The sequence below is a fragment of the Clarias gariepinus genome, chromosome 8 (genome assembly GCF_024256425.1).
Source record: "Clarias gariepinus isolate MV-2021 ecotype Netherlands chromosome 8, CGAR_prim_01v2, whole genome shotgun sequence".
In the NCBI taxonomy this organism is placed as follows: Eukaryota; Metazoa; Chordata; class Actinopteri; order Siluriformes; family Clariidae; genus Clarias; species Clarias gariepinus.
In genome coordinates this window covers 25,469,328-25,495,623 of record NC_071107.1, presented here as the reverse complement: position 1 = coordinate 25,495,623, position 26,296 = coordinate 25,469,328, and the positions used below count along the sequence as shown (strand labels likewise).

General features: G+C 37.4%; 1 protein-coding gene across 1 annotated transcript; it reads right to left on the bottom strand.

Moving 5' to 3' along the window:
- Positions 1–1,037: 1,037 nt before the first annotated feature.
- Positions 1,038–18,794, bottom strand: dlk2 (delta-like 2 homolog (Drosophila)). Its single transcript, XM_053502663.1, has 6 exons — positions 18,717–18,794; positions 9,513–9,601; positions 6,290–6,368; positions 3,643–3,773; positions 3,099–3,243; positions 1,038–2,405 (listed from the first exon to the last, which is right to left on the bottom strand). The coding sequence occupies exons 1-6, from the start codon at positions 18,746–18,748 to the stop codon at positions 1,574–1,576; spliced, it is 1,308 nt and encodes a 435-aa protein (XP_053358638.1). The 5' UTR covers positions 18,749–18,794; the 3' UTR covers positions 1,038–1,573.
- Positions 18,795–26,296: the final 7,502 nt, after the last annotated feature.

Here is a 26,296-nt window from a genome sequence, read left to right as displayed (position 1 = left end):
ATAACTTGAACAATGGAAAATGGTAGCCCTGTTAAAAGGCAGCTAAACTTCCATTTAGACTGAACTCAGTCATTTTTTTTTTTATTGTCACATAATCCCTGACAACCTTAGAGACGAGCACGAAGACGCATCATGCTAATCATCAACTTGCTTCAACAAGCAGTTGTTAAGAAGCAGTTATTTGAATTTTTCAGTAATGCCCATACTTGGCAAAATACTGCTAACATAATTTGCTACAGACTTTCAAGTTTAATGAAAATGAATCGACCTTTATGAGTTATTCATGCTAACCATGCTAACCAAGCTTGCTAAGTCTGGTAGTATTAGGAAGCTCTCGCCAGTAATGAGCCCATTGAATTACATGATTGCTCTCCAGAGGCATTAAATTGACCAGGCTGTTGCGTAGGATTAACAGGCAAGTGGTGGTCATATAGTTTGGAAATGTCAATATTCTGTCTAGAGGTCTAGAGGTGCAATGGTCTGTTTGCATATTATGCAAATTAATTTATAATCCAGTAGAGTAGATCTTTCTCTCGGTCAGATCAAATGGGCAAAATACCTAAATAAACAAACAAGAATACTGTGCTATAGGGCCCCTACAGAGTCCCTTACTATTATTTTACTATTGAGTCCCCTTAACAAGGTCTTACTCACTTGAATAGTGGGGGCAATGCATATTCCTGTCTAATTTAGTGTTTCCAAGCCCTATAGATCTCCCAACAATTGTACAAAAATCTCATTATACACATATATAAAAAAACACAAATCTTAACATTTACAAGGCAACTGTCTCCATATATAAAACCTCTACATTTGAAGACTGTAAGAGGTCTACATTAATAGTTCCTGTATTGTTCTGTAACATATGTGATTGTTGAATCAGGGTAGACCGAATAGTCAAATGCAAACACAAAATGTGAAGCAGACTAAGACCGTTTTGTTTTCATAATGCACAAATCAAATAGATCATAAAATGAACCACAAATAAATTGTATTCAAATCACCTTTGAAGATAATTTGAATATAGTCCACTTGCGGGTCACTTTAGAGGAGTTAATTTGTTATGTTCACACATACACAAAAAAACGTAGTTGTTCTAATGATACTTGGGGCACTGAAATGGACCAAGTGCGAAAACACCCGTAGGTGTAAGAGCAAAATCTTTTTGTTTATGTAGGATGTAAAAAGGTCTTTTTGTATAAGATAGGAATGATACAGTACTTTTCTTCACTGCAGTCCTTCTGAAGACTGTCCTAATAAAACATTCCTATTGTGCTTTCTATACATTTTTGTCCTAATTAATTTCCAGTGCTCTGTGCTCCATCTTGGCATCATTTAGTCCATGATGGTTAGTCAAGTGCTCTTTTTTCTTCTCTGGAGTGCTTTTCGCTGATGCTCCCTTAAGGACTGTTCCTTATTGTTTCAGTTTACTGCACTTTAATCGACTCCTTCTCATCTTGAACGACAGCTATTGTGACTTGGTCACTAAGGTCATAGGCAAAAAAGACGCTTTTTCATAAAACATGACCCAGTTTCATTATGAGCAGTCAATCAGTGGGTTTCACCTGCATCTTCATATGACCTCTGTGTTTAGTCTTTTCTTGTCCAGATCAGGTAGAGCAGATGAGTCTAGGAAGCTGATCTTGCAGTCCTGCTGGTTGGCAGCTAAGTGGCGCTGGTGCATGCGACTTCGCTGGAATGAATGTTGTCTGGAAGTTGGTGCTTCACACTGACTGCAGTCACAGATATTTTGCCAGTGTCCTCGTAGCACCAGGCCAGCTGTAAGTGCCACTACAGCCAGAGTCAGGCCTCCTAATACCAGCAGGATTATAAAATGTTCCTCTGAGAGCCCTGCTGTTGCATTCTGAGTCACTACTTCCTTTACAGAAATCTTCAGCAAATGCCCTTTATCCCCACTAGTTGTAAACCCATGGGAGTAGTTTCCTGAGGTGTAGGTGTGTGGTTTATTTGGAGTAATGTGGGGTTGTTTAGAGATTTCTGGGAGCCCGCCTCCTCCCCAGCCCAAGGAGTCCCTGTGTGGTGCTTGGGTTTGGAGCCCCCCTTCCCCCAGTGGAAGCTCACAAGTTCGACCAGCGTATCCAGCAGGACAAAGGCAGTGAAAGTTGCTGACACGGTCTATACAGCGGCCTCCATTGAGGCAGGGTTGACTGGCGCAGTCATCCAGGTTGACAGTGCAGAAACGGCCTGTAAAGCCAGCAGGGCAAAGGCACGAAAAGCGGTTCACCCCATCCACACAAGTGGCACCGTTCGCACAGGGGCGCATTAGGCAATCATCCATGTTGGTCTCACAGCGAGGTCCTGTAAAGCCAACTAGGCATCGACAAGACAGTTCAGGTGCAAAGCCACCTAGATCCTCACATAAGCCACCATTCTTACAGGGGGACCTAAGATACACCACAATAGAGCAAAAATAATTACAAATCTTTAAACGCCTCCCCAGTCTAGGTTTAAAAACTTGGAGAAATAAAATGAGTAATGTAAATAACTACTATGATTTATGATCGTTCACAACTGGGTTAATAATTTAGGAATATTGCATTCCAGTTTTGCAGTGTGAAATATCTACACTACACAATGCCTCGCTTTTTTCGCTGCTGTGGTTTCCCTGGAAACCACTTGATGTGTGAGTTTTAGTGCACTCTGGGAGAACAGTAGGAGCATGACTGCAGTCTGGTAGTATTAGCAAGCTCTTACAGGGCCAGTAATGAGCCCATTGAATTACATGATTGCTCTCCAGAGGCATCAAATTGACCAGGCTGTTGCGTAGCTCATGCCAGTGTATGTAGCTAATTCTGGGCTGATGCAGCAATAAATCTGGGACAAAAAATGCTTTTAAATACAGACTTAAAGTATGTGTTCAAAATTCACCGATTAATTCATATTTTATTTTAATCGATAGCATAATGCAGTAATTTAATGCTGAACTCATTTATGGTTTTAATACATACCATAAATGCTCTGTAAAATATGAAATTCAATAAAAACTGATCAGCTTCCAGCTGCAAAAGAAAAAAAAGAAGAAAAAAAAAAGAAATGTGGAAATATTCTAATGATTATAAAAACTAAATAACACTCACTTGATTTTATGGCATGGACCAGTCTTTAGCTCACAATTCTTTCCATGGAACCCTTCGGGACATAAACAGTTGTACTCTCCTGCATCATTTAGAAAGCAAGTGGCTCCATTTTGACATGGCTTCTCATTTTGACACACATTAATATCTGGATAAGCAAAGAAATAAATGAATAAGTTTAAAATGAACACCACTGACAGTGAATTATCATGTGATCATGTGATTACAATGGCATCAGTCAAGGGGTAGGATATACATGTATATGTATGAGGATGAGAACAGTCGAATTCTCAAAGTTGTTGTGTTGGAAGCAGGAAAAATAGGCGAAAATAAGGATCTAAGCAATGACCAAATTGTATCACCACAATGACTGGTCTCGTTTTGTAACCACTGGTCCCATTATGCAGTGGTTAGTACACGGAGGCCCTATCTCCACAGAGCTGTTTAAGCAGCACAAGGGGCAACTCTCAATATTATGCAGTTAGTTTTAATGTTATGGCTGATTAGTGTAGGTTTCATGGTGTTCCGGTTAACCAGAAAGCGTTACCTTTATCACAGAAACGGCCTGTCCAGCCTTCTAAACATGTGCACTGCCATGGCTGGTGACAGGAACCATGGACACAGCCGGGCATCCGCACACAGTCCTCACAAAAGGGACCTCCCCAGCCTGGATCACATCTGCACAACGATTTCACAAAACAAAATCAGCTGCAATTTTTAAGTCTTATTTTTCATAGACAACCCTATACCTAAGGTCAAACTAACTCAAACGTGGCCTCACCTCAGCTAAGATTCGAGTTCTATTAGAATCTAAACACTAGATTTTTTTTTATCTTGTTTAGCACATATTTTACATTGTTTGATTATAGGACACTGTTGGTACCCAAAATAATTATAATTTAACAATTTAAAAATTATAATAACATGCCTTACATATGTTGGGAAATTCTTAGGAAAGTCTTCAGACAGTTGAATTGTGTGATCTGCCCCATATTAGGGAGCTTTTTCTGGGTCCAGAGTGAAACCAAGCAGTGTGTGTGAGTGGCTGTATCCTGGAGAAACAGCTCTTGCTTGAAGAAGTGGGAGAGGGGAAGGTTTGGTGAGCAGCTGGTGGACCACTCTGACAGTGCCAGAACATACTGTTGACCCTATTCCTGCAGTGCCCACTGCAACAGGGTGCCCTGGTTCACGATTGCCACCTTACCACATGCCATATGTTATATGTATTTTTTTCTCTTTTTTGTGAATACTACGTCATACATCATTTATACATAATAAATGGAAGATATTCCAAGGTATTCTACATACAAAAACCACCAGTACTGTACATGATGGTAAATTGCCGTTTATCAAATGTACACACTGCACAAGTATAAACAGTGGATGCTGGTAAATCCTACACATTCAAAATTGCCCCATTTATTCATGGCTGTACACATTGTACATTATAGAGAACAGCTTTCCTTAAAAAAACAGTGATTTTATGCCACCTGTGTCTGATATACAGTACTGTGCAAAAGTCTTGAGCCACCATCATTTCTTTATATTAAATTTAATTTAAGTATGTTAATTAAATTAATGAAATGGGAACAAATGTTGTACTGCGACATTCTGCAAAGTGCATGGACACCTGACCATCACATTGCTATTTGTTTGTTAAACATCCTGTACCAGAGTTGGTCCTCCATCAGCATCCACATTATTGAAAAGGCTTTCCATTAGATTAGAGTGTTGATGTGACTATTTGTGCCCATCCAATTACAATAGGACAAGTAAATTTGGATACAGATGACTATGAGAAGGTCAGGTCAGCGTTCCAATTTATTTCTAGAAAGGGTGGGGTTAGAGCTCTAGGCTGTCTTTGTATGTTCACATTCATGCTGGAACAGGTTAGTTCCAGTGAGGTTCCAGTGATGTTTTGGGGCCTTTAGTTACAGTGAAGGTGTTGCAGCATCCTAGTCAACTACATTCTCCCAAAAAAAAGTGTGGCAAAAATTTGGAGAAAGATTCACGCTGGGTGTGATGGTAAGGTGGCCGCATACTTTTGGTCGTATAATGGTTTCTGCAAGATGGGGTGGCTGGTTTCTCTACAAGTAGAGCAGGCTGCTGGCAGAGATGAATTAAAATTGCATTGGGTAATGGAAAGTGACTGATGAGCCACTCATCACTCTGAGCATAGAGGTCCTTAAAACCATACAGTCATGCGTAAAAGGTAATACGACCTTTTTGAATTCTATATATTTTTTATATATATTATAAAAATCATATGATTTTAATTTTAGACAAATACAACTTCAGACACACTACATATATTTTTTCACAGTACTATTATTTATTTAACAAAAATGAACCATGTGGGCAATACTGAGTACCCCCATGATTCAATAGCTTGTAGATCCACCTTCATCAGCAATACCATAAAGTAATCTTTTCCTATATGACTTTATCAGTCTCTCTCATTGCTGTGGATGAATTTTGGGCCCATTCTTCTCTACAACATTGCTACACTCTCTTAAGGTCTCACCACAGCATTGAATTGGGTTGAGGTCTGGACTTTGACTAGGCCATTCTGGTGGGCTTTGAATCATTGATCCTATTGCATGTCCAAGTTTAAGCTGTTGGAACGATGATTTCACATTCGCCTCTGGCATGGAGATGTAGTTCTATTTTCCTTTGTATTTCCTTGAGCATTTTATGGTCTGAACTTGGGGTGAATGTGTTGGGACGTCCTCCAGGGAAGATTGGCAACTGTCAATGAAATGACCATTGACCACAATTAGTAAATCAAGGGCTGGTGATTAGCAGCACCTGTCTGCAACTTACCCTCTTAAACCCTGTTGAAGCAGTACAGGGGTACTTAGTATTTTTTTAGGTCAAAAACCTCAATGAACTCAAGCAATGTAGTAAAGAAGAATGGGGCAAAATTCTTCAGGGTTTTCACAACTTACAGCAGGTGTTTCACAACTCACTTGGCAGTAATTCAGAGCCCCAAAAAACATGCTTCCAACTAGAGTTATCAATGTGTTGAGTTCATAAGGATGCCTTACTTATTTCTAGAAATAATAATAAATGACGATGCTGTTTAGTGCTCATACATACAGCAATATGCAACATTTGTCATTTGATTATGTTACACCTATGTTGGTTTTCACTATACATTTAAAATAGTTTTCAGTCATGACAGCTAATGTTACCTGCAGTTGCCATCCTCAGCACACTTCCCATGACCAAGTGTACAGGAGCAGTTTGCAGTAGTAGTTGGTGGTACCAACTCTGTCGAAAAAGAAAACAACATTAATTAATTGTTCACTAAAACACTTTTGAGCTAACTGAAACATTTTCTTACAGGTTGCACTTGAAAATATCTAAAGAAGGGATAAAGGTTCAAGGTCTGTTACTTTGTGCCCATGATATTATATTATTCAGTTATATGGCACTATTATAAAGCTGGGCTGATAGGCTTAACATAACAGTGCTGGAGGATCCTAATTCTAGTGTGTTGAACTCTGACCTGGCAGTATGTGTAACTAGCAGCAGACATGGTGTTCCTTTTCAACAGTTTATGTTGCACTTCCATAATGACTCGGTAGTAACAGAACAGCTGGCGAGCCATGAGGCTACACCCTTAGACAGCTGTGGTCTGCTGGGTGGTTAATTTGTTTTGACAAGCTGCCAGAGAGTGATATTTTTTGAAGGTCTCTCAGAGGGCATAAACAACTAATTAGTTTTGTTTCTTTTCGCAGTAATGATTGCTTTGTGTGAAGTAGTAGGTCAGCATATATTTATTTCACATTTCAGGCATAATTATACAGTTATAGTACACAGTTTCTATTTTTGATATTTGGGCATGTTAATAGATTTTGATTTATATTTAATTGGAGAAGTGGAAATTAGTTCACAATCTTTTTCTTGTAGTTTCCTAATTTTTATATTTTTGGAATATTTCCACTGTTTCTACAAATTAGATTATGGGAAATTATGGCCATTTATGTTCTTATTTGCATATAAGTTATGTCCCATCTTGGATATAATCAAATATACACCACTAACTATGTTACTATGTTTGTGTGCGTGCTCATGCGGGTGCGTGTGATGTGTGTGTGTGTGTGTATGCATGCATGCATACTGTACTAGAGGGTTTGTATTTGTGGTGAAGAGTATGAGAGGAGCATGCGCTCCAGTAGGACAGGAATGTTTTCAAGCTGCTGCCTGTAAGAGCTTTGTTTCAACACCACTGGAATTCACTACTGCTTACGTTCCAGCCCCCAGATTGTTTCCTGACATTCTTTCAGTCTGCTCAGGATGTTATGAATATATGAAATATAATATTTATCCTGACAAAGAAGTCATTACAATGTCTGTTATTGTAATGTGTGTTATACATCAACTTTTTTTTGTGTCATCACAGATTTTATATATTGACAGACATATATACTATATAGACAGCAAAAACTTTGATACGTCTATATATTTCTATATATAAAAAATAGGGGACAAAATGCCATGCCACTGGCATGTGAACTGACATTGATTTAGTCAGGCTGTTATGACATACAGTTTCCATTAAAACTGACTCTCTGTAAAATCTGTGTTCATGGGAGCGTAGTGAACCCTAAACAATGCACACCTGGCTTTTTTGGGCCATCAGTGCAACAGCTGAAAAGTACTAACAGTTACCTGAGAGTGTTTGGAGCAATCCAGAGCAACAATAGAACAAGTAATCTCTTAAATAGAGACAGCTGGGAAAGCCATGGATTAGTTCTAAATGAAGTTACAGCAACATTTAAGAGTTAAACAGCCTGAAATGTCAAACTGCACTTTTTATTATTTAATAGTGTGGCTGTTTTTCATACTTTTAATGCTTAAGAGTGTTACGTTATTATTGGTATCCATTTGAGTACCAAATGATTGAGTAGTAAATAAATCCTAGTAATAATCTGATTGAAGGTAATGCAATGTATGTGCAAATAGTTGTAGTCAAGACCCTAAAAGGTCCTGTTTTGAAGGCTTCAGTATCTGCCTTTCATTGTAGATAAGCTCCAAACAAACCACATGAGTCAGGGAAACCATCTTGGCCCAGTCCCATAGTGGGCCTTGGCACAAATTTCTGCAAGCAGCCATCAACACTAAAGCCAACTGAACCAATAAGCTGCCAGTTCACACAGAGTTTGAATGAAAAAGCACTTGGCCCCACAAGATAATTTGTATACCTGAGTCTGTATACCTGAAAGTTATTTACATTTCAAAAAACTATACAAATTCATATTTGACCTTTACTGAAGCAATTCCGCTCCCATAATCCATAATAATTCATTCAATTACTAACAATTGTTTCAGGTTGTTGGAACAGCGCTGTAAAGGTGCACGTGATGAGTGAAAAACAGGTGATGTGACTCTCTCTGTCTATCCTTCTCACTCTTACTCCTAAGGGATGTAGTCTCAACCACTCGCCTCTGGAGGGATGTCACTCAGCAGATCTAGTCCGTAGGCTTCAAGTTCAAACCACAAGGAGCTAAATTTACTCTGGCCATGAAACTCTATCCCAGGTCTCCTGCACCCCTGTGGCCGTGGCCAGCACCCTGGTGCCAGTGAAACATGCAGGTTTGGTTTCCTTCATTTCAAACCTTTGAAGGGCCATACGCCTGCTGCCACTCCACGTGCCTTGAAGTGTGTGCATGTGCTTAAGCTTGAAGACTGTAGGCTGGGTGGAAGGAAGAAGCTCGGCTCTTAACATCTGAAGGGGATGAGGGAGTTGTTACCTGATCCCTGTGAAATTAAGGATCATTCAATCCCAGCATCTACTTGGCTGTTTCTGCCCCTAGAAAAACATTTAGCCAGTACAGATTTAGCAAGTTATCCCCTGGCTCCAATTTGCTGTTAAAAGGTTTAGCCTAAAATCAGTTAGAGCTTTTCAAAATGTTTTGGTTTTACCTCGTAGTCCCTAGACACGTTGCACAATTTATATAATAATAATAATAATAATAATAATAATAATAATAATAATAATAAGCTTCTCTGTCCAAAAAAAAATTATAGCAACATGATGTATCAACCACAAGGGAATCTACACTGCATGACCCCCCCTACCTTTTTTAGACTTTGGATACTGTTTTACATTATACTTTTTATGAAAGTTGTACATCATGTTTTATGTCAGTGGCATAGGCATTAGCATACTGAAGCAATAAATACCTGGTGTAGGCACATACTTGCATCTTATATAAGAGATTTTTGACAAGACAGATAGTCTTTTGGAATTCGCTTGATAATGAATGCAGCAGTGCAATACTTTTGTGAATTCGAGCTCTCCCATAACTCATTACTTTTATTCGGTACCAGCCATGTTGTATAATCTCAGTATTAGGTTATCTTGCTGCTGGTGCTGGGGTGTTTTCATAGTCAGACAGATATATTTACCTTGGCCTTCACAGGTTGAGATGAGCCAACCACAACTACAACAGAGAAGCAAAGTCAGAGTAACTCTCTGTATCATGATGCAATGCAACCTGAAAAAAGAAAATGATTTCTTTGGTTAAAATTTTGGAAAATACAATCGGAAACAACAAAACAATCAAGTGCCTGGCTCAAAAATCGGTCTTAAAAATTCTTGGTCTGGATCAATAAAAGAAAACATTAAAATTATTGGAATTCTATTATAAACTGTCAACGTCTGAAAAAAGAATTATAAATGCCCATGATCAGAGACTAATTAAACTTGGTAAAGTTGCAGTAAAATAAAATACAGTAGAAATCATAGCTATGTTTATTATTTCCTTACACAAACAATGTGATGAGAATTCGCAGGATTGGGACTAAACAGCTGTGTGGTGATAAGAGACATCTTTAGGCTAATCAGAAAAAAGGCATCCAGTTACAAGACGGCATAAAAATATTTTTTTTTTTGCAGATACTGCGAGAGCAATGGGTGTCTCGAGGTAAAAAAGGAAGTAGATAAAGCGATGCACCCATCATGCATGGTGTCCACGGTATGAACCTCTGGAGGTTGGCAGTGTTATGATTTATTGATCAGTTGATCAGGTCTAATCTGTGGTTTATTTTTCAACAAAACGTGAAAAAAATCTTAGCATTTATACCCAATTTGCTATTTGTAATTTTAAAAAAGGCATTTCAATGACAGCTTACATAAAGCTACAAAATTAAATGGTGTGGTAAATATGTCACTACCTGTTAAATTTGTTCTAGGTTTCTTAAGCAAATATACCAGGGACTGCATGACTCCAAAGGATTAAATCCCAACAGATAAAAATGGGACTCGCCTTTAGGCGATTTAAAACCATACCTTTACATTTTTCATATGTTCTATGTACAGTAAATGACTCAGCACGGGTTTTAGTAGGTCCGTGAAAAAAAAAGGGCTTTGTCCTGAAATACTTAGTGAAAGGAATGAGTGCTTGCATCTGTAACAAAACTAATAGTCTTTCGTTTGGAGTTCTTTTTCACTGACTAAACTTTGCAATCTTTGTAAAATCGAATAGTGGGGAAACCTGACCACAGATCAGTTAACAGACACTCTCTTAATAATTCAGGCAACTCTGTGAATCTTTTATGGTGGACATTTAAAACAACATCATGCTTCTTCTTGTAGCATATTGACACAACTACAAATACAGGAAATGTCTTTTGTACAGAGATTTGCACTATTGTGCACCTTTATGCTGCAATACTCATTATGTTTTTAGCTTCCAAGCTGCGGTTCAAAAAAAATAATATTCATAGGAGCAAACGCAACAAGATTGGCAAGCCTGTGATTGCAATTAAAATTTTCATTATCTGAAAATGACCTCAAATCTCTAAATTTCTCATTCGGATGATACTCCTTTCCTTTACCGCAAAGAAATAGCAAGTTTACCTTCCCAGCCTTTGGAGCTCATAGAGAATAAAAGGGTAAATTATTTGTCAAGACACTCAGTTCTTGTTTTGCACTGACCATTCTTTCAGAACAGAAAATCATTTTGGTTGTTTACCTCTTACATTAATGAAGCTGCTAATAACAACAAGTGCTCTAAATATAAAAGCAGTAAGCGGATTTAAATCTCTAACTGAAAGCTTTCTCAGTTACATTTGACAGTCACTATTTGTTATCCTTGATCCCGTGGGATGCCAAGTCAATTATCAGTTAAACTTGCTGCTCTATCTTTTATCCTTGCACCTGCATAGTAAAAATAAACATGCTATATTTATCTGTTCAAGTCATTCTCACAGTTCAGTCACTCAGCCATTGATTATTCTGAGCGGGTATTTTTACTTGTGTTTAATCATCATGTGTTTGTTAACAGCATGCTAAAAAAGAAGTGAGAGTATTTATTTTGGCTGTTTTTCACTTTTTTTTCCTTTTTATTATTAAAGCCCATATGGGGATTTCACCTCCATGTATTCGGGTAGTGTAATCATCATCCAGCTGAGAACATCACCATTAGCAGCTGGAGGAACTGTTTAGTACTGATTTCTCTGTCTACTTTGCATTTGGCACATTTCTGAATGAATTTGCAAAAATTTAACACTTTGTCACACATACAATTGCACATCAAGGTCGCACTGAATTTCACTTTATTTCACTTATGCATTTTTCCTTCTAATTATTATTGCTTGTGACTTATATGCTTAATATGTATTTTTTTTTATTGATAGGTTTTATGATTTTTTTGTTCTTAGGAGTGTACTAATGACTTTTGGTCAGTTTTCCCATTTCCCTGTGTATACTGACTATATGTAAGATATGCAGTGTGTATTCACTGCTAGAGATCTGTCTGTGTTTTACTGTCTCTATTGCTGCTGGATATCAGGAATCTAATCAGAAATGTATTCTGTTAAACTCTTTTATAATACTATATTGCTATACTGTATATTTCTACTGAAACACATTTAATTATCAACTTCAAACTTATCTTGAAATTAGCTCTGACACTTCAAGGAATGTCTAATTAAACACTCATTAATTTGGTAATTAATGTCAGTAGTCAGCTTCAAAGAACCAGCCAAGGTGTGAGTAGGAGCTGCTGCTGCCATATCTATCTGTCTGTCTGTCTATCCATCCATCCATCAACCCAGATATAGAACTTATTTATGACATAATTTTAGACCTCTCAAAGATTCATAGGAAACAAAACACTTTAATTGTCACAATTAAAATGTTATCTATCTATCTATCTATCTATCTATCTATCTATCTATGTTTGGAGCTGAAAAAGATTACAAAAATTTTTTTGTTCGAGAGCATGGCGTTTTTAAGAATAATAAATATTAAGAACAAGAACAGTCCAAAAAAATCATGTGAATCATATTTACTTATCTCAAACAGCAGCCAGCAAAAAAAGGCAAAATCTACAGTATCACTGAAAATAGAAGCAAGATGCTGTGAGAGCACACCACATGTCCATGTCTCCTATCTCTCCTTTTTTATATCTCTACACAACCCTTATAAATTACATAAAGAAATATACATGAGTAGAGGCACAGATTTTTCTTCTCAGTGAAAAAAAAAAAAGCTCAATAATACACTCACTGATAATGCAGATGTTACACACCTGGCTTGAGAAGGTTGGCTCAGAAAAGTGCAGGAGTCTTCAGGTGATGATAAAGTCATGCATGCATGCACAAACACACTCAAACCAAGTAAACAATACTTGAAAGTAAACCCAACACAACTCAATCAATTATTCTCACAAACATTGGCAGAGAAGCAAGCTAGTAGTGAGGCAGGGATTGTTGATAGGAATGCTTGTTGGGAGAATCAGGCAGAATAAAGACAGGCAGGGATCCACCTCCTTACTCAACACCACAACCTGCCCAAGGACCAGTTCTTAAAGAGACAGATTCTGCTTCTCTACCTTCTTCTTTTCCACAGCATACACATTCACAGTGTTTGTGTGATGGTAGACTCATCCAGCTACACTTTTTTTTCTCTACTGCCTGAGTAACATAATGTACTTTTATGGAATTTGGCAAAGATTTTATGAAGCTAAATATTTTTGCTGGGTATATTGTAGGCATGCTCTGGTCTAGCAGAAATTATTAAGAATATTGTAGTATTTAAAGTCTACCCAGCGGAACTCACCGACAGGCTAAACTCATAATATTTAAAGTGAATTGTGACCATAACATTAAGCTGCGGGGAACTGTGGGGAGAGGATCACTTTTCACTGGATTATCTCAGCAGTATCCAGCCATGTAATGTTTTAAAACAGGCATGTACATGTTCATCCTGTCGTGTTCATGCCACTGACTGACTGAAGACACCAACATTTTCACAATGTCTATACGTACAGTATGTGTGCACGAAGAATAAGAAAACTGACATTAAAGAGCAGTCTTTTAATAAATCCTGATATTCTACTTAAATGATTTTTGCATGTAATAAAATAAGTGTAACACAAATGTATATCGGGTGAGTCCACGTCAAGTCAAATATTTCAAAAATAATGTATTGTTTTATAAATAATTTTACTATCATATGTTGCTTCTTTAAATGGTCTGTATTGTATTGCCTCATTAAACACCTGTCAGTCTAGACATCTGTTCCAAAATGGTCATTAATATCTTTATGCCATCAGGTGCTGTAATGGTTCACGGATTTAATGTAACTGATTCCATTCATCTAACTTACATGTGCTCATGGCTAATGTTTTTCTCCTTGGGAATTAAAGCCATTAATTCCCCATTAGTTAAAAGGCGCTTTACAATTTTCTTACATTGACATATTTGTAGGTCTTTCTGCCCTTAGCTTTGTCTTAAAAAAGTGAAAAGTATGCTTAATCAGGTTGAGATCACGTGACTGACTCAGCAATTTAAGAATATTTTATTGCTTTGCATTAAGCTTTCCTACGATATACTGTTGCTTTCACAGTATGTTTTAAGTTATTACCCAGTTGCGGTGAGAAGCATTATGCTTTTAAGTTTATACGGTATTTGATTAAATCTGCACAGAAAGTTTAGCATTTAACTCTCTATAACTTTAGAATTCATCCTGCTACTTTAATCAGTCATCACATTATCAACAAACACCAGTTACCCAGTTCCATTTGCATTCATACCGTATATGCCCATAACTGCCACAACACTGCCTCCTCCATAGTACAGTATTCTTTTGGATCATGCACTCTTCCTTGCCTTGTCCCAACTCTTCTCTTTCTATCGTTTTGCTACAAGTCATTCTGAGTTCCAGAATTCTTTTTCCAGAACTGAACTCCAGTTTTCTAGATAATTCTATTCTGTTCTTGACTCCTGTGTGGCCTTTGAGAATGATGCATCCATCCTCTCCAGGAAGTTCATGATTTGTTTAGATGTTATGTATGGAAGTATGTGACTCTCATAGATGCTATGCAGTGCATTGCACAGGAAACAGATTGAGCAGTTTTTCTCATACAGATTATTCATTCTTTTGTCACGTGACTCTCAAAGACACTAGTAGCATAAAGGAATGAACGATTCGGACCAGAAGATATGAGAGGTTAGCTGGTTATTCTGTTTATCATAATATGTGCTAAGCTGCATTGGAATATTTTAATTACCTGAACTATAGCCAAAATTAGTGTATGTAGAACTGTTGGGGGTCTGTTTATTGAAAATGTAACATTTAACATTTTATCTGATTAAAAGAATGAAATGAACTAAATGATTTAAAAAAAGATTTGTTTATTTTGATGAACGAGACTTAAAGAACCGAGTCCCTAAAATGATCCAAATCACTATAATTGATCACGAAGGATCCAGAAGCCGATCCAGAAGCCACTCCAAAAGGATCTGCAACTGGTCTGTTTTTTTTTTTCAGTCCAAACATGGACACCTTTACTTGCACCAGCAATCTTTAAACCACATATTAGGAGTTTCTGTGAATAGCTACCAAATCCAAAAAAAAAAAAACATCAAGGAAATAATTTTATCTAATTGATTAGTCATGAATTAACAAGGAAACAGGCAACACTTGTCTTTTAAACTGCTTATCTGTCACTTGCAAGTTATGTTAAGACTGTAAAAAATGGAAGGACTTTGTAAAAAATGGCTATAATTCCTAAACAATTAAAGTAATGATGTTGTTCTTTTAATTGCTTCCATTACCGGTCCACTGCAGCAGACAGCCCAACCTACACAGTCACCTTGGCACAGGTTTTATGATCTATGTCATTTCTGCCACAATCCTTCCAATCTACCCAGGCTTAGAACCCTGATCCAGCCCTACATCCAGTGGTTGAGTTTTGGCATGGGTTGGGATTTAAGTCCAGGCCTTCCACTTAGCAGATGAGAACTAATATCTCTATTAAGCCTTTTAAATTACATTGAAGTTCTGCACTTCCATTATTTATTGAACACTTCATTTCAATTTCATTTTGGTGGCGTACACAAATAGTGTCACTGTCCAAATACCTGACTTGTACTTATACTGGGATAATGGCATGCAGTCATGTAAAAGTTAGTATTTTTATTCTATAGTTTTTTGTTTGTTTTTTTGCGTATGTGTAACAACATCATAAAAATCATCTGATCAAAGCGGGTTTTAGCATTGGATAAATACAACCCCAAACAAACAACAGCATATAACCTCCTATTCATTGTGTCATTACTTATTTAACAAAAAAGTCCAAGAAGAAATAATTATTTGGGCAATGCTAAGTACCCCCATCATTCAATAGCTTGTAGATCTACATTTAGCAGCGATACCTTGAGGTCATAATTTTTTGTATGTCAGTCTCTCACATCATTGTGGACAAATTTTGGACCATTCTTCTTCAGTTCATTGAGGTTTTTGAGCATTCGCTTATGCACAGCTCTCTTAATGTCCTGCCAGCATTTTAATTTATTTGAGGTGGACTTTGACTAGTCCATCCCAAAATCCTTTTGTATTTCAACCATCTGGAAGTAGATTTACTGGTGTGCTTCAGATCATTGTCCTGTTGCATGACCCAATTTTGACCAAGTTTTAACTGTCAGACAGATGGCCTCACATTTGCCTCTAAAATATTTTGCAATACAGAGGAGTTCATGGTCAACTCAATGGCTGCAAGATGCCCAGGTCCTGTGGCTGCAAATCCCAAATGATCACCCCTCCACTGCTATTCCTGACTGTGGGTATGAGGTGTTTCAACTGAAATGCTGTTTGGCATGGTACTAGGTATTAATGCAAAACAACTCCACTTTGGTCTCATCTGTACATAAGAAATTGTTCCAGAAGCCTTGTAGTTTGTTCAGATGCAGTTTTACAAACATCTGTCATGTAGTTCCATGTTTTGTTTAGAGAGAAGAGGCTTTCTCCTGGGAATATTGTATTTGTTGCAACTATACAACAACTACTCCTATGCAAACCGTACTTGTTCAGTCTTCTTCTAATTGTGCTACCATGGACTTTAACATTCAGTGAGTCCTGAAGGGTCTGAAATGTAGCTCTTGGATTTTTGGTATTACTTTAAACATTTCACACTCTGATGGTCTGAATGTGCTGGGACATCTACTCTAGGGAAGATTGGCAACTGTATAATAAACTGATAAATGTTTCTCTCTCTGGAATGTTGAATTCAACAATTGAACAACAATTGCTTCTCTATGATTATTGATTATGTCTTTCCCTCTTGGAACTGGCTCTTGAGACAGCTATAGAGCCTGTTGATGATCAATTAATCAAGGGCTAAATATATATATATTTCTTTATAGTGATGTGAGAGACTGACAAAGTCATACAGGAAATACTTACTTTTTAAGGTATTGCTGCTGAAGGTGTATTTACAAGCTTTTGAATCCTGGGGTACTTAGTATTGCCCACATGTTTGTTTGTTTTTTTTGCTTCATTATTTTTGTTCAATAAATAATTACACAATGAAAAAAAGTTATATACTATTACTGAGACAAGCAGATGATTCTTATAATGCCTTTATGCTTTAACTTCATGCTTATTTGAACATTGTGTGTTGTTTTATACACACAGAGATAATGAACTCTACATACATACATAACAATAGTATTCCTAACTACTTTAGTTTCAGTGGAATGCGTTTCATAACATTATATATATATATATATATATATATATATATATATATATATATATATATATATATATATATATATATATATATATATATTTGCATCGCAGCACTGCTGTGCAGTTTTCATTGTTATCATTGGATCGGTTGTCATCATCTCAATGGGAAATCTCATCTAGCTCTTTCACATGCAAAAAGCTTCCTTTGTCAGTTCAGTCCCTGAAGTCCACTGTGCTAAATAAACACTCAGTAGTGTTAACTGGAATTTTAGTGGCATATTTTTCTAGCGCACAAAAGAATGTATACTTGGCTCAACAAAGGTTTTTTTTTTCTTTCGTTTTTTTCTGTGATGGTTCAAGATCAGTTTTAGTATTAAAAAAAAGTTTAATAATGGTTTTTGAGGTCTTTAGAGGAATTTCATTATGCATGGTTCTTATGTAAACTTCACCCCTGTTATACTGCATCAAGTGTACACTCACAGCGCAAAAATGGATAACACACTGTATTATTGCTATGATAAGCTCACTGAAACACGTGTTGTGTGTCCATGGTGGGTTCTGTTTCTATAGCAACAGAGGAAGGATGCTGCTTCTGTATGGAAAGGTTGTCCACCGGAGCTTCCTCCCCCTGATATGTCACCATATTGCTTTCGTGTGGGGCATATGTCACACATTGAATCATAAGACAGTTTCAATTCTTATTTCCACCAAGCTTAGATGTTATTTCTATATTTTATATTCTATATTTCTATATTTTGTCACCTTCATTCTGAAAGTCATAGATACACTTCACTCAGTTGATATCTTGATAAATCTGATATCTCTGAATGATCTAATCTTGATATCTGATACAGTATCTGTGTATCCTGATCACCAGCGCTGACAGTGCACACTCCTCCACTTAAACTGAAATGACACGAGAAGGAAAGGAAAGTATTGTTGAAAATTCAAGAAGTTAGCAATTCGAATCGTTTTATGTTTTTTTTTCATGATATGTATTAATTTTATCACCTACACTTCAAAAAAATCTTTTTTTTTCAGTTTAACACTTTATTTCCACCTCTCTCTATCGCTAATACATTCATACCTATACCCTGTTCTCATTAATTCGAACACTCTCATATCTTGCGTCAGAGTCTTCAGCGCCAGGGAGAATACATTATGGTGTGTGTTGCAGTTTTATTAGAAAGTGTTGGTATTTATAAACCCTGTTTAACTATCAGTGATCTTTGCTGAGCCACAAACAACATATCAACATGTCCACCAGGAGCGTCTGAGCTTGATGACCAGTCACAGATGAATAATAAAAGGCCCTATGTCAGGATGCATTACAAGATATACGTCTACAGTCTTCGATTAAGGAATTTACAAAGAGCAGATGCCAAAAATCTTTTGGTAATCAGCATAAATAAGGATAACATAAAAAAAAAATGATAACACAAAGTTTCCCACACAAGTAAAGGTTTCACACTGATAAATGCTCATCTATAACAATATTTAGGACTTTTTGTCAAAGAATTTTTTTTTTTTGCAAAGATCACATCAAATTACCAAAAGTAATCGTAATCCTCAGTAATCATAAAGTAAATGTTGTCAGTGATAAATGTTAACATTAATACGCTTGAGCCTACCCTTGATTGTGAGCTGGCCCTTCCATTGTCATCTCTGTGAAAAGTCTTTATGTCAAGATCTGGTACTTCTGTTCACTGCACCGTGGTGGTCCTCTCCACACTTGAAATGTGTCCAGCTTCTCACAGAGTGTGTATGTGTTGGGCAGCCTCCCTCTGCGGGCTTCTTTTAGTGTGTGTTTAGATGCAGACAGCCAGAAGAAGGTGCTACAGACATTCTGCTACTCGCCCCCCCCAACCACTCCACACATTTAGATGAGGGCCAAGAAGGCGCACGCGACCGCCCTACTTTACACCCACATGCCAACTTTGATCTGCCGCTTTAGGATCGGACCCAAGGGGCTGGTCACACCCTCAACAAGTTGTTGCCAAGTACCTTGTCAGATAACTTGTTTGCAACAGTGTTAAATTAAGCCCAAATTACTCTGAGAACTTTCACACTATTTTTGCTCAGACTGTTCAAGGAAACATATGGCGGCGGGACACTTAGGAAAGTTTCTAACTGGGCTTGCTTCAACAGTTCAGAGACACAGGATGGCATGACGTGATTTAATCCAAGTAGTTCCAGAGAGATTATAATACTGTATGCAGAGGGTTATGAGTTTGAGGGTCTTCCTGACTTAGCTTCCTAGCTTTGTTGAGCTCTTGCATCAGCAATCAGTAGATATGCTGAGCCCAGCAAATTTAGGTCATATAAGTATTTCCATTACAGTCTGCAATGAATGAAAAAAGGCAACCAGAATCCTGGGACTTTTACTGCTTTGCTGACAATAAAGTAATAGCACCGTTGCATCCATGCAGACCGGAGAACTCCTTTTGTTCCTTATGTTTTGTATCAATTTTAACATTAGGATCTGATACAAACAAAAAATATCCAAGGGGATCGGGTCCTTTTAATCCACCTGTCATCTGCCTCATGTGCCGAGATGCAATCCCTTGGTAACCTCTGCTGGATGACTGGAACGTCGCAACCCAGTTAACTGAAACCTAAGAGGGAGAGAGCAGCTGAACTTGCACCCAGCTGTGTCACAACACCCAGGTATTTGACACCAGCAGAGACAAACGGGAAAAGAAAATGAAAACGGATAAAGGCAAATTTGAAAGAAGGAGCAAATCTTACAGGACACACATAAAAGCTGTTAATGCTTTGGCAGCTCAAACAAGTCCTCAGGACAGCCGTATTTTTTTGGTTGCACATCAGCAGTCTTTGTTTTGTAAGGAGATATCACGCATGTCATTAACACCCTTCTTCCTGTGTGCTACAAGCCTGCAGCAAGAATTAGCATTCCATGGCTCAGATGCTCCATTCCAGTCACTTAGTGCTGTGTGTGAGCTGCTCCCTTTGCACCATACTGTACTAAATGCATTATGCCTTTCCTTCTGCATGCAGGAGCAGAGCTTCGGCCTATGGGAAGTGCCCTGGTTGATGTAACTGAATCCTCTGGCTTATTGTTACATGGTTGGAGGTGGAGAACAGGGGGAGTGGGTTGGTATTGCACTCTATATTTGGCTGAGCCCAGTGGTGGCTTTGAAACAGCCGGCAGTTGAAAGGCTGAGAGGTGGCACATTTAGATGTATGGTGCAGCTGTGAAATGCCTTCTCCTCTAACTGCTAGTAATCTACACACAATGCAGGGTGTGGGCAGTGATATGTCAGCAGACAAAGACCTTGATGGCTATAGTATTGAGTGACCCCCAGATATGTGGCATGTGGATGATTCCTTTGCCACCTGGCACAAAATGCTTGTCTGTCCATACTAGAATGAAAATTGTTGGAGCAAGGAACAACAAATATTCCACGCAAGCAGCGGCCTTGACCCATAAGCAACTGCGGGTCAGAAAGGGCATGAGAGCCATAGTGCTTGTGAAACCATGAGCAATAATACGAATAAACGTTAAGTATTTATTTACCGATATTCATGCACAATGACTCTAAACACCCTCCTCTCACGCAATTTCACCAGAATTCAAAAAGCGTATAAATATAAAGGCTGGATATTAAAGAATTTGTTGGCTGGAAATGTTATTTTGAAAGAGCTTTAAAAAGCCATACACAAGATCTATACTGCACTATCCAACCGTAATATCTGAAATTCTAAAAATAAAAAAAAAATGACACAAAGATCTGAGCAATAAACGTGTCAGCGCTTTGTTTTGCATTTTGTTATTTTTCCAAATGGATATCTCATTTTAAGACTGCAGGACAGGTGGAATTGTCAGCATTGTAACCTGAGCTTTTACTCTCTGGACGCAGTACAATGGATTTGATTGATGAGCATGGCTTGCTGGAATCCCTCATACCAAGCAGGTCTTCTCAGAACACAGACAGTGGCATGGTTCAGTGTGCATTGTGCATCAACAGTTGAGCTAACATCCTTTGTTAGGAAAGTATGTTATCTATTATAATGTGGTATGAGGTAGTACTATAGACTCAGCTGTGCTAGTCTGGAGCCAAATAATTGTCTACACTTGCCACATGAAGTTGATTGCTTAATTACGGCCAGTATCTAATGTCAAATGCTTGGTTGTAGGTTTTAATTATAGGTTTTAAATCAAGTCATTTTTTTTTAAACTTTGACTAAGGCCCATTATAGTAAACAGTCGTATGTTAATGAACTATAACTGCACACACTTTCCTAGCTGCCTGATAGTCTTTTTGGTCCTTATCTCTGGGTTATGTGATGTTAAAGAGTGTGTAAGATGCACATTAAAGGCCAACTTCACTCATAATAAAATAGGAATGACTGTTGTATGTTTGGAAGGGACACAAATAGTCTGTATGTTTCTACCAGTTGCCATCTGACCTTTTCCAGACCAATGTGAAAAAAAAGAATTTGGGTTTCAATATTCTTTCCTACAGCGGGAGTACCTTCAGCAAATTTAGTCAAAGACTGGGGATTGATTCCTCAATACGAAGCCCTAACCATGAGGATGCACAGTATTGCAGTATTGGTCTCAAGCACAGATAAAATGGTGAGGGTTTCATGTGAGGAAGGGTGACCCCTGAAAACTTTCCTTTATGTGTTAAAAGCTGCTTATTAAATGGTAAGATCGTTAATGCAAGTTAATGTAAGAACATGTCTCAGAATTAAAAGCTGTATATATGCTTTAAGAGAAAACTGTGCCTTTTATCAGATTGAAAATGAAAGAAACCGATGTTCGCTTGTCACCCACAATAATTGTGAATAGAAGGAAACTGAAATCTTCATGTTGAATGGCAGTGCAATAAAAATGGTAGTGCAACTTTGCTAAGCATGAAAATTAAAAAAGGAGTAAAATATTTTTATTTAGCACTTAGATTCTAAATGTACAACATAGTACAAAATATACTGCTTCTTACAATTTTTTTTTCCTATAAGAAAGAAAACACAAAAAACAGAGCTTATTATTAATTATAATGAACTAATCTCCTCTTTGGTGGAATAACTGTTACCTTCACACAAAATGTTACAGAGTCTGAGGCTGTCATAAGTGGAGACTAACTGAAACTGAACAGTTGAAGGGTAGGAAAAAAATACCTTGGTTTTTCTTCAGTCATCAACTGTCCAGTTTCCTGTTACCTGTGCCCATAATAGCCTGAGATTTCTGTTCCTGGCTGTTGGGAGTGGGAACTGATGTCGTCTCCTGCTATTGTAACTCACCCATCTTAAGGTTTGATTTGTTACAATGTGTTGATCATATCTTTACTACCTACTACTCCTTCTGTATATTAATCACTCTCACCACTGTACATACTGTATACCCTCATTTATCACATTTGTTATTTATTGTAAATAGGCCACTTATTTACAGCTTCTAGCTACAGTAGATGCATTTCATTGGCTTTGTAGATGTACATATAACAATGACAATAACATCTATCTAATCGAATCGAATCTAGTCTAATCGAATCTATTCTAATTGACTGAACATTATGTGTGTTGTGCTATGGGATTGAATAACTGCATAAATGGTGTATAGGTGTTCTTTCTAAAGTGGAATGTGGATGTATACACAAAGTCCCCTCTGTAAGCAGGCTATTTATTTAGTTTTTGCTATAAATTGTAGTGTCTAATGATGCATATGATAAGCTTTCTGATATCTGCATGTTAAAACAGCTTGTTCGCCCATATTTCATTTGATCAAAAGTATCGGGACATGTAACGTGTAATTAATGGCTCTGTACTGTATGTCAATTCTTGGTTTGACCTCTGGGTTTTGCCTGTGACGACGATGCATTTGTTGTTGAAAATGGTAAATGGTAAATAGAAATGCAGCTATTTTAAAGATTAGAAGAGGAAAATCAATCAGTCACTAAAAAATCATCAGGCATAGCTAATTATGTACAGGGCAGAGGTAAAGGCATCACAATGTAGCATTCAAGGACAGTTCAAGAGCAGAAATATAAAAGCCAGAGAGGAACTTAAACATAAAGCAAGTCCATGACCCGAAACACACTGCCAACAAAGGACTTCAGAGGAAAACAGTGGAAGGTCTTAGACTGGCCAAGTCAATAACAAGACCTTAAGCCAACCTAGCATGCAATATATCTCCTGAGAAGGAGACTGAAAAATACAACAACTGTCCTGCAAAAATCACAAGAAGAATATAAGCATGTTTGACCCACCAGCTTGATGCAGTCACTGCAAGCCAGGGATTTGCAACCAACTATTGCGTTATTAGCTTTAATCCTCATTGAGATAAGCTGTTCCAATACTTTTGTTGGTTAACAAAGTTAGGTGGTCTGACATCAAAGCTGCTGTGTTTCAAGTTAACACATCTAGATGTAAATATCTGGAAATGAAAGCTATTGAAAGTTATGATCTATCATCTTACATTCAGATTGCATATAACAAGCTGCTCTTCCCAGCTGTGAAACTGGTTACTGCTGCACTTTCATCTATCTGATCAAAGCCCTCTTTTCTCTTTTTTCTCCTTTTCAACTCAAACTTCAAATAGTGGATACTATGTGCTCTTTAACAGAATAAAAATATTCTCAAGAGAAACTGGTCAGTCCTTTGTATGTTTTGAAGTGGCTGACCAGAAAGGTGTGAGGATCAGTCTTTCTATATAATGGCTAATGTTCACCCCTGTGATTCAGGCTCAACACCACTAAATAAAATACTGGATTCATTGAATAGTCTATTCTCATTTATGTTTAAATCGAAACTTAAAGACCAAACAACTCACACAAGTCTGTCTGTTCTCCCAAAATACACATCATATACAACAAAGATCTCTTTTTGTTTACAATCCTGTTTACAAGAAAGTTCCATTTTTCTTGCCTACTCTTGCATGAAAATGGCAGTGAACTATAAATATACTTTACAAGCTTAGGGTGCTTACTTTACCTCTGGCAGAACACGAAATGGCTAAACCAGTAGTTCCCAAAGCTTTACTTCTCCCAGTTCACTGTCAAACTCTCTCTCTGTGGCGATGTGTTGCTTAATGTACCATGTGAGCATATTCACACTGCTCTCAAGTGCAACTGTACTCTCGAAACCACCTGTCTGTTGAGCGATCCTCGTCATCACACCAGCATTAACCTATAATGCAGATGTGAGGTTACCCATGTGTGAAGGCCATAAAAGCCAAATGAACATTTACTCAAGAATAGGAAGATAACTAATAGGAAATGTGAGTAGATACTAAGGAACTTCCCATTAAGCAGTTCTGGTTTTGGCACAGGTTCAAATTCATTGTAATAAAGGGAAGGTACAGATTATACTGTATACACGTTTGGTAAGTAATAACTTGTGTTTTTTAAATAGATTTGTATATTATATTGATAATAATAATTATTAATTAATTAATTAATTAATTAACTAATTAATTATTTTAATTAATAAAAAATATTAATAAATGAATTAAATGCTTTTTTTTAAAGACTACACTTCCTGGTAGTTTGTTATTTTAAAAGTGTTCAATTATAGTGCTGCATCAAGCAAAGAAAACAACTAAGGAGATTTTAAATTCCTGGAATTGGGTTAAGAACCCCTGAACCAGAACCAAAATTTGGAAAAACAGTGCTGAACCATGAACTCCATCAAAAACATCAAGATATGTGGTCAAAAGAATTATGCATGGAGATCACTTAAGCACTTGGTGAAGCTCTGTTTAACAATGAAATTAAAAGCATTTACATACTCGCACAATGTGACTTGCAGGATTGGAACTAATAAAACTGGTGAAGCAGGAAAAATACCAAAACCTGCAGGGCAGAGGGTGCTTCGGGACATGGGTTGGGAAACACTAATCTACACTGCCTGACCAAAAAAAGGTCAGGCAAAAAAAACTAATAAGATTGTTAAAATAACTGGAATTGAATTAAGAAATATCCAATGCTTTATTAAAACCTGGAAGGATATTAGTGAAATGTCAACTTCATGGAAGAAATGGGGCTTTAAAAAAATTCAGCAGAAGTGACTTCATTATGTAAATAAATGTTATGTACAAATCATAGCTATGTTTAATAGTTCAAGTAGGAGCATTTCCACACACACACACACTGTGCGATGAGAACTCACATATTAGGGACTGAATAGCTATGTGGCCACAAGAAAACCACTTGCTAATGAGACTAATCAGACCAAAGGCTTTAGTATGCTAAGCAGAATAATGATTGGACTCTGGAGCAATGGAAAAAAGCCATGTGGTCTGATGAGTCCCTATTCCAGGCATGTCAGGGTGAGAAGCGAAGCACATTAAGTGAGGCACCCATCATACATAGTGGCTATTGTACAAGCCACTGGAGGCAGTGTTATGATTTAGAGTTGCTTCATTTGTTTAGCTCTGGGCTCACCAACCTTATATGGCAATAAAACTAAATTAGATGATGACCTGAATGTACTGAATGACGAGGGTGTCACATCAGTGGTTTTCTTTCCTGATGGCATAGGCATATTCCATTACAGGATTCCCTTATGAAGTGGTTCTCAAAGCTGAAGGTTCTCAAACATATTACAATGTATATCTAGCAGGCTTATGGCGGAGTAATCGGCTGAAAGAGAAATAATTTATTTATTTATTATTATTGGTATTAATAATTTGTACTTCCATTTATAAACATTCTTTACTGTAACATTGTAAGAAACATGTAACATACATAATGATGAACCATCCCCACTTAGTAGCCGTTGACAACCTCTGATGACTGAGAAAATAAAACATATCAAATATATTTGGAAACATATACTAGTTTGGATGAAGTCAGTTGAGAAGTGTCTTGTTCATATACGTCTTCTAATTTCTCCTAGATGTCTAAGAACCCAGTGTCACCAAAAGAAGATGAGGGCCTTTAATAACTGGACACTTGATCTATGGTAACTGAAGGGGGGGTGAACATACCTTCTAAGACGTGACATATCAATCATGCAGATGGGACAGAGGAAAGGGGATTCACTATGTGAAGACAGATGTGTCTGAAATACTATGACAACAGAAGGTGCCAGTGGAACCATGTAGTTAAAAATACTTGTGTGTATTTCTAGCTTCAGGAGAGCTTAATTGTAATAAAGAGACCTGGGAACTGGGGAGTATGCTGTCCATTGATGGTTATATGATGGAATTAGACCAGAATTAGTCCGAATTCAGTGGTAAAACTCT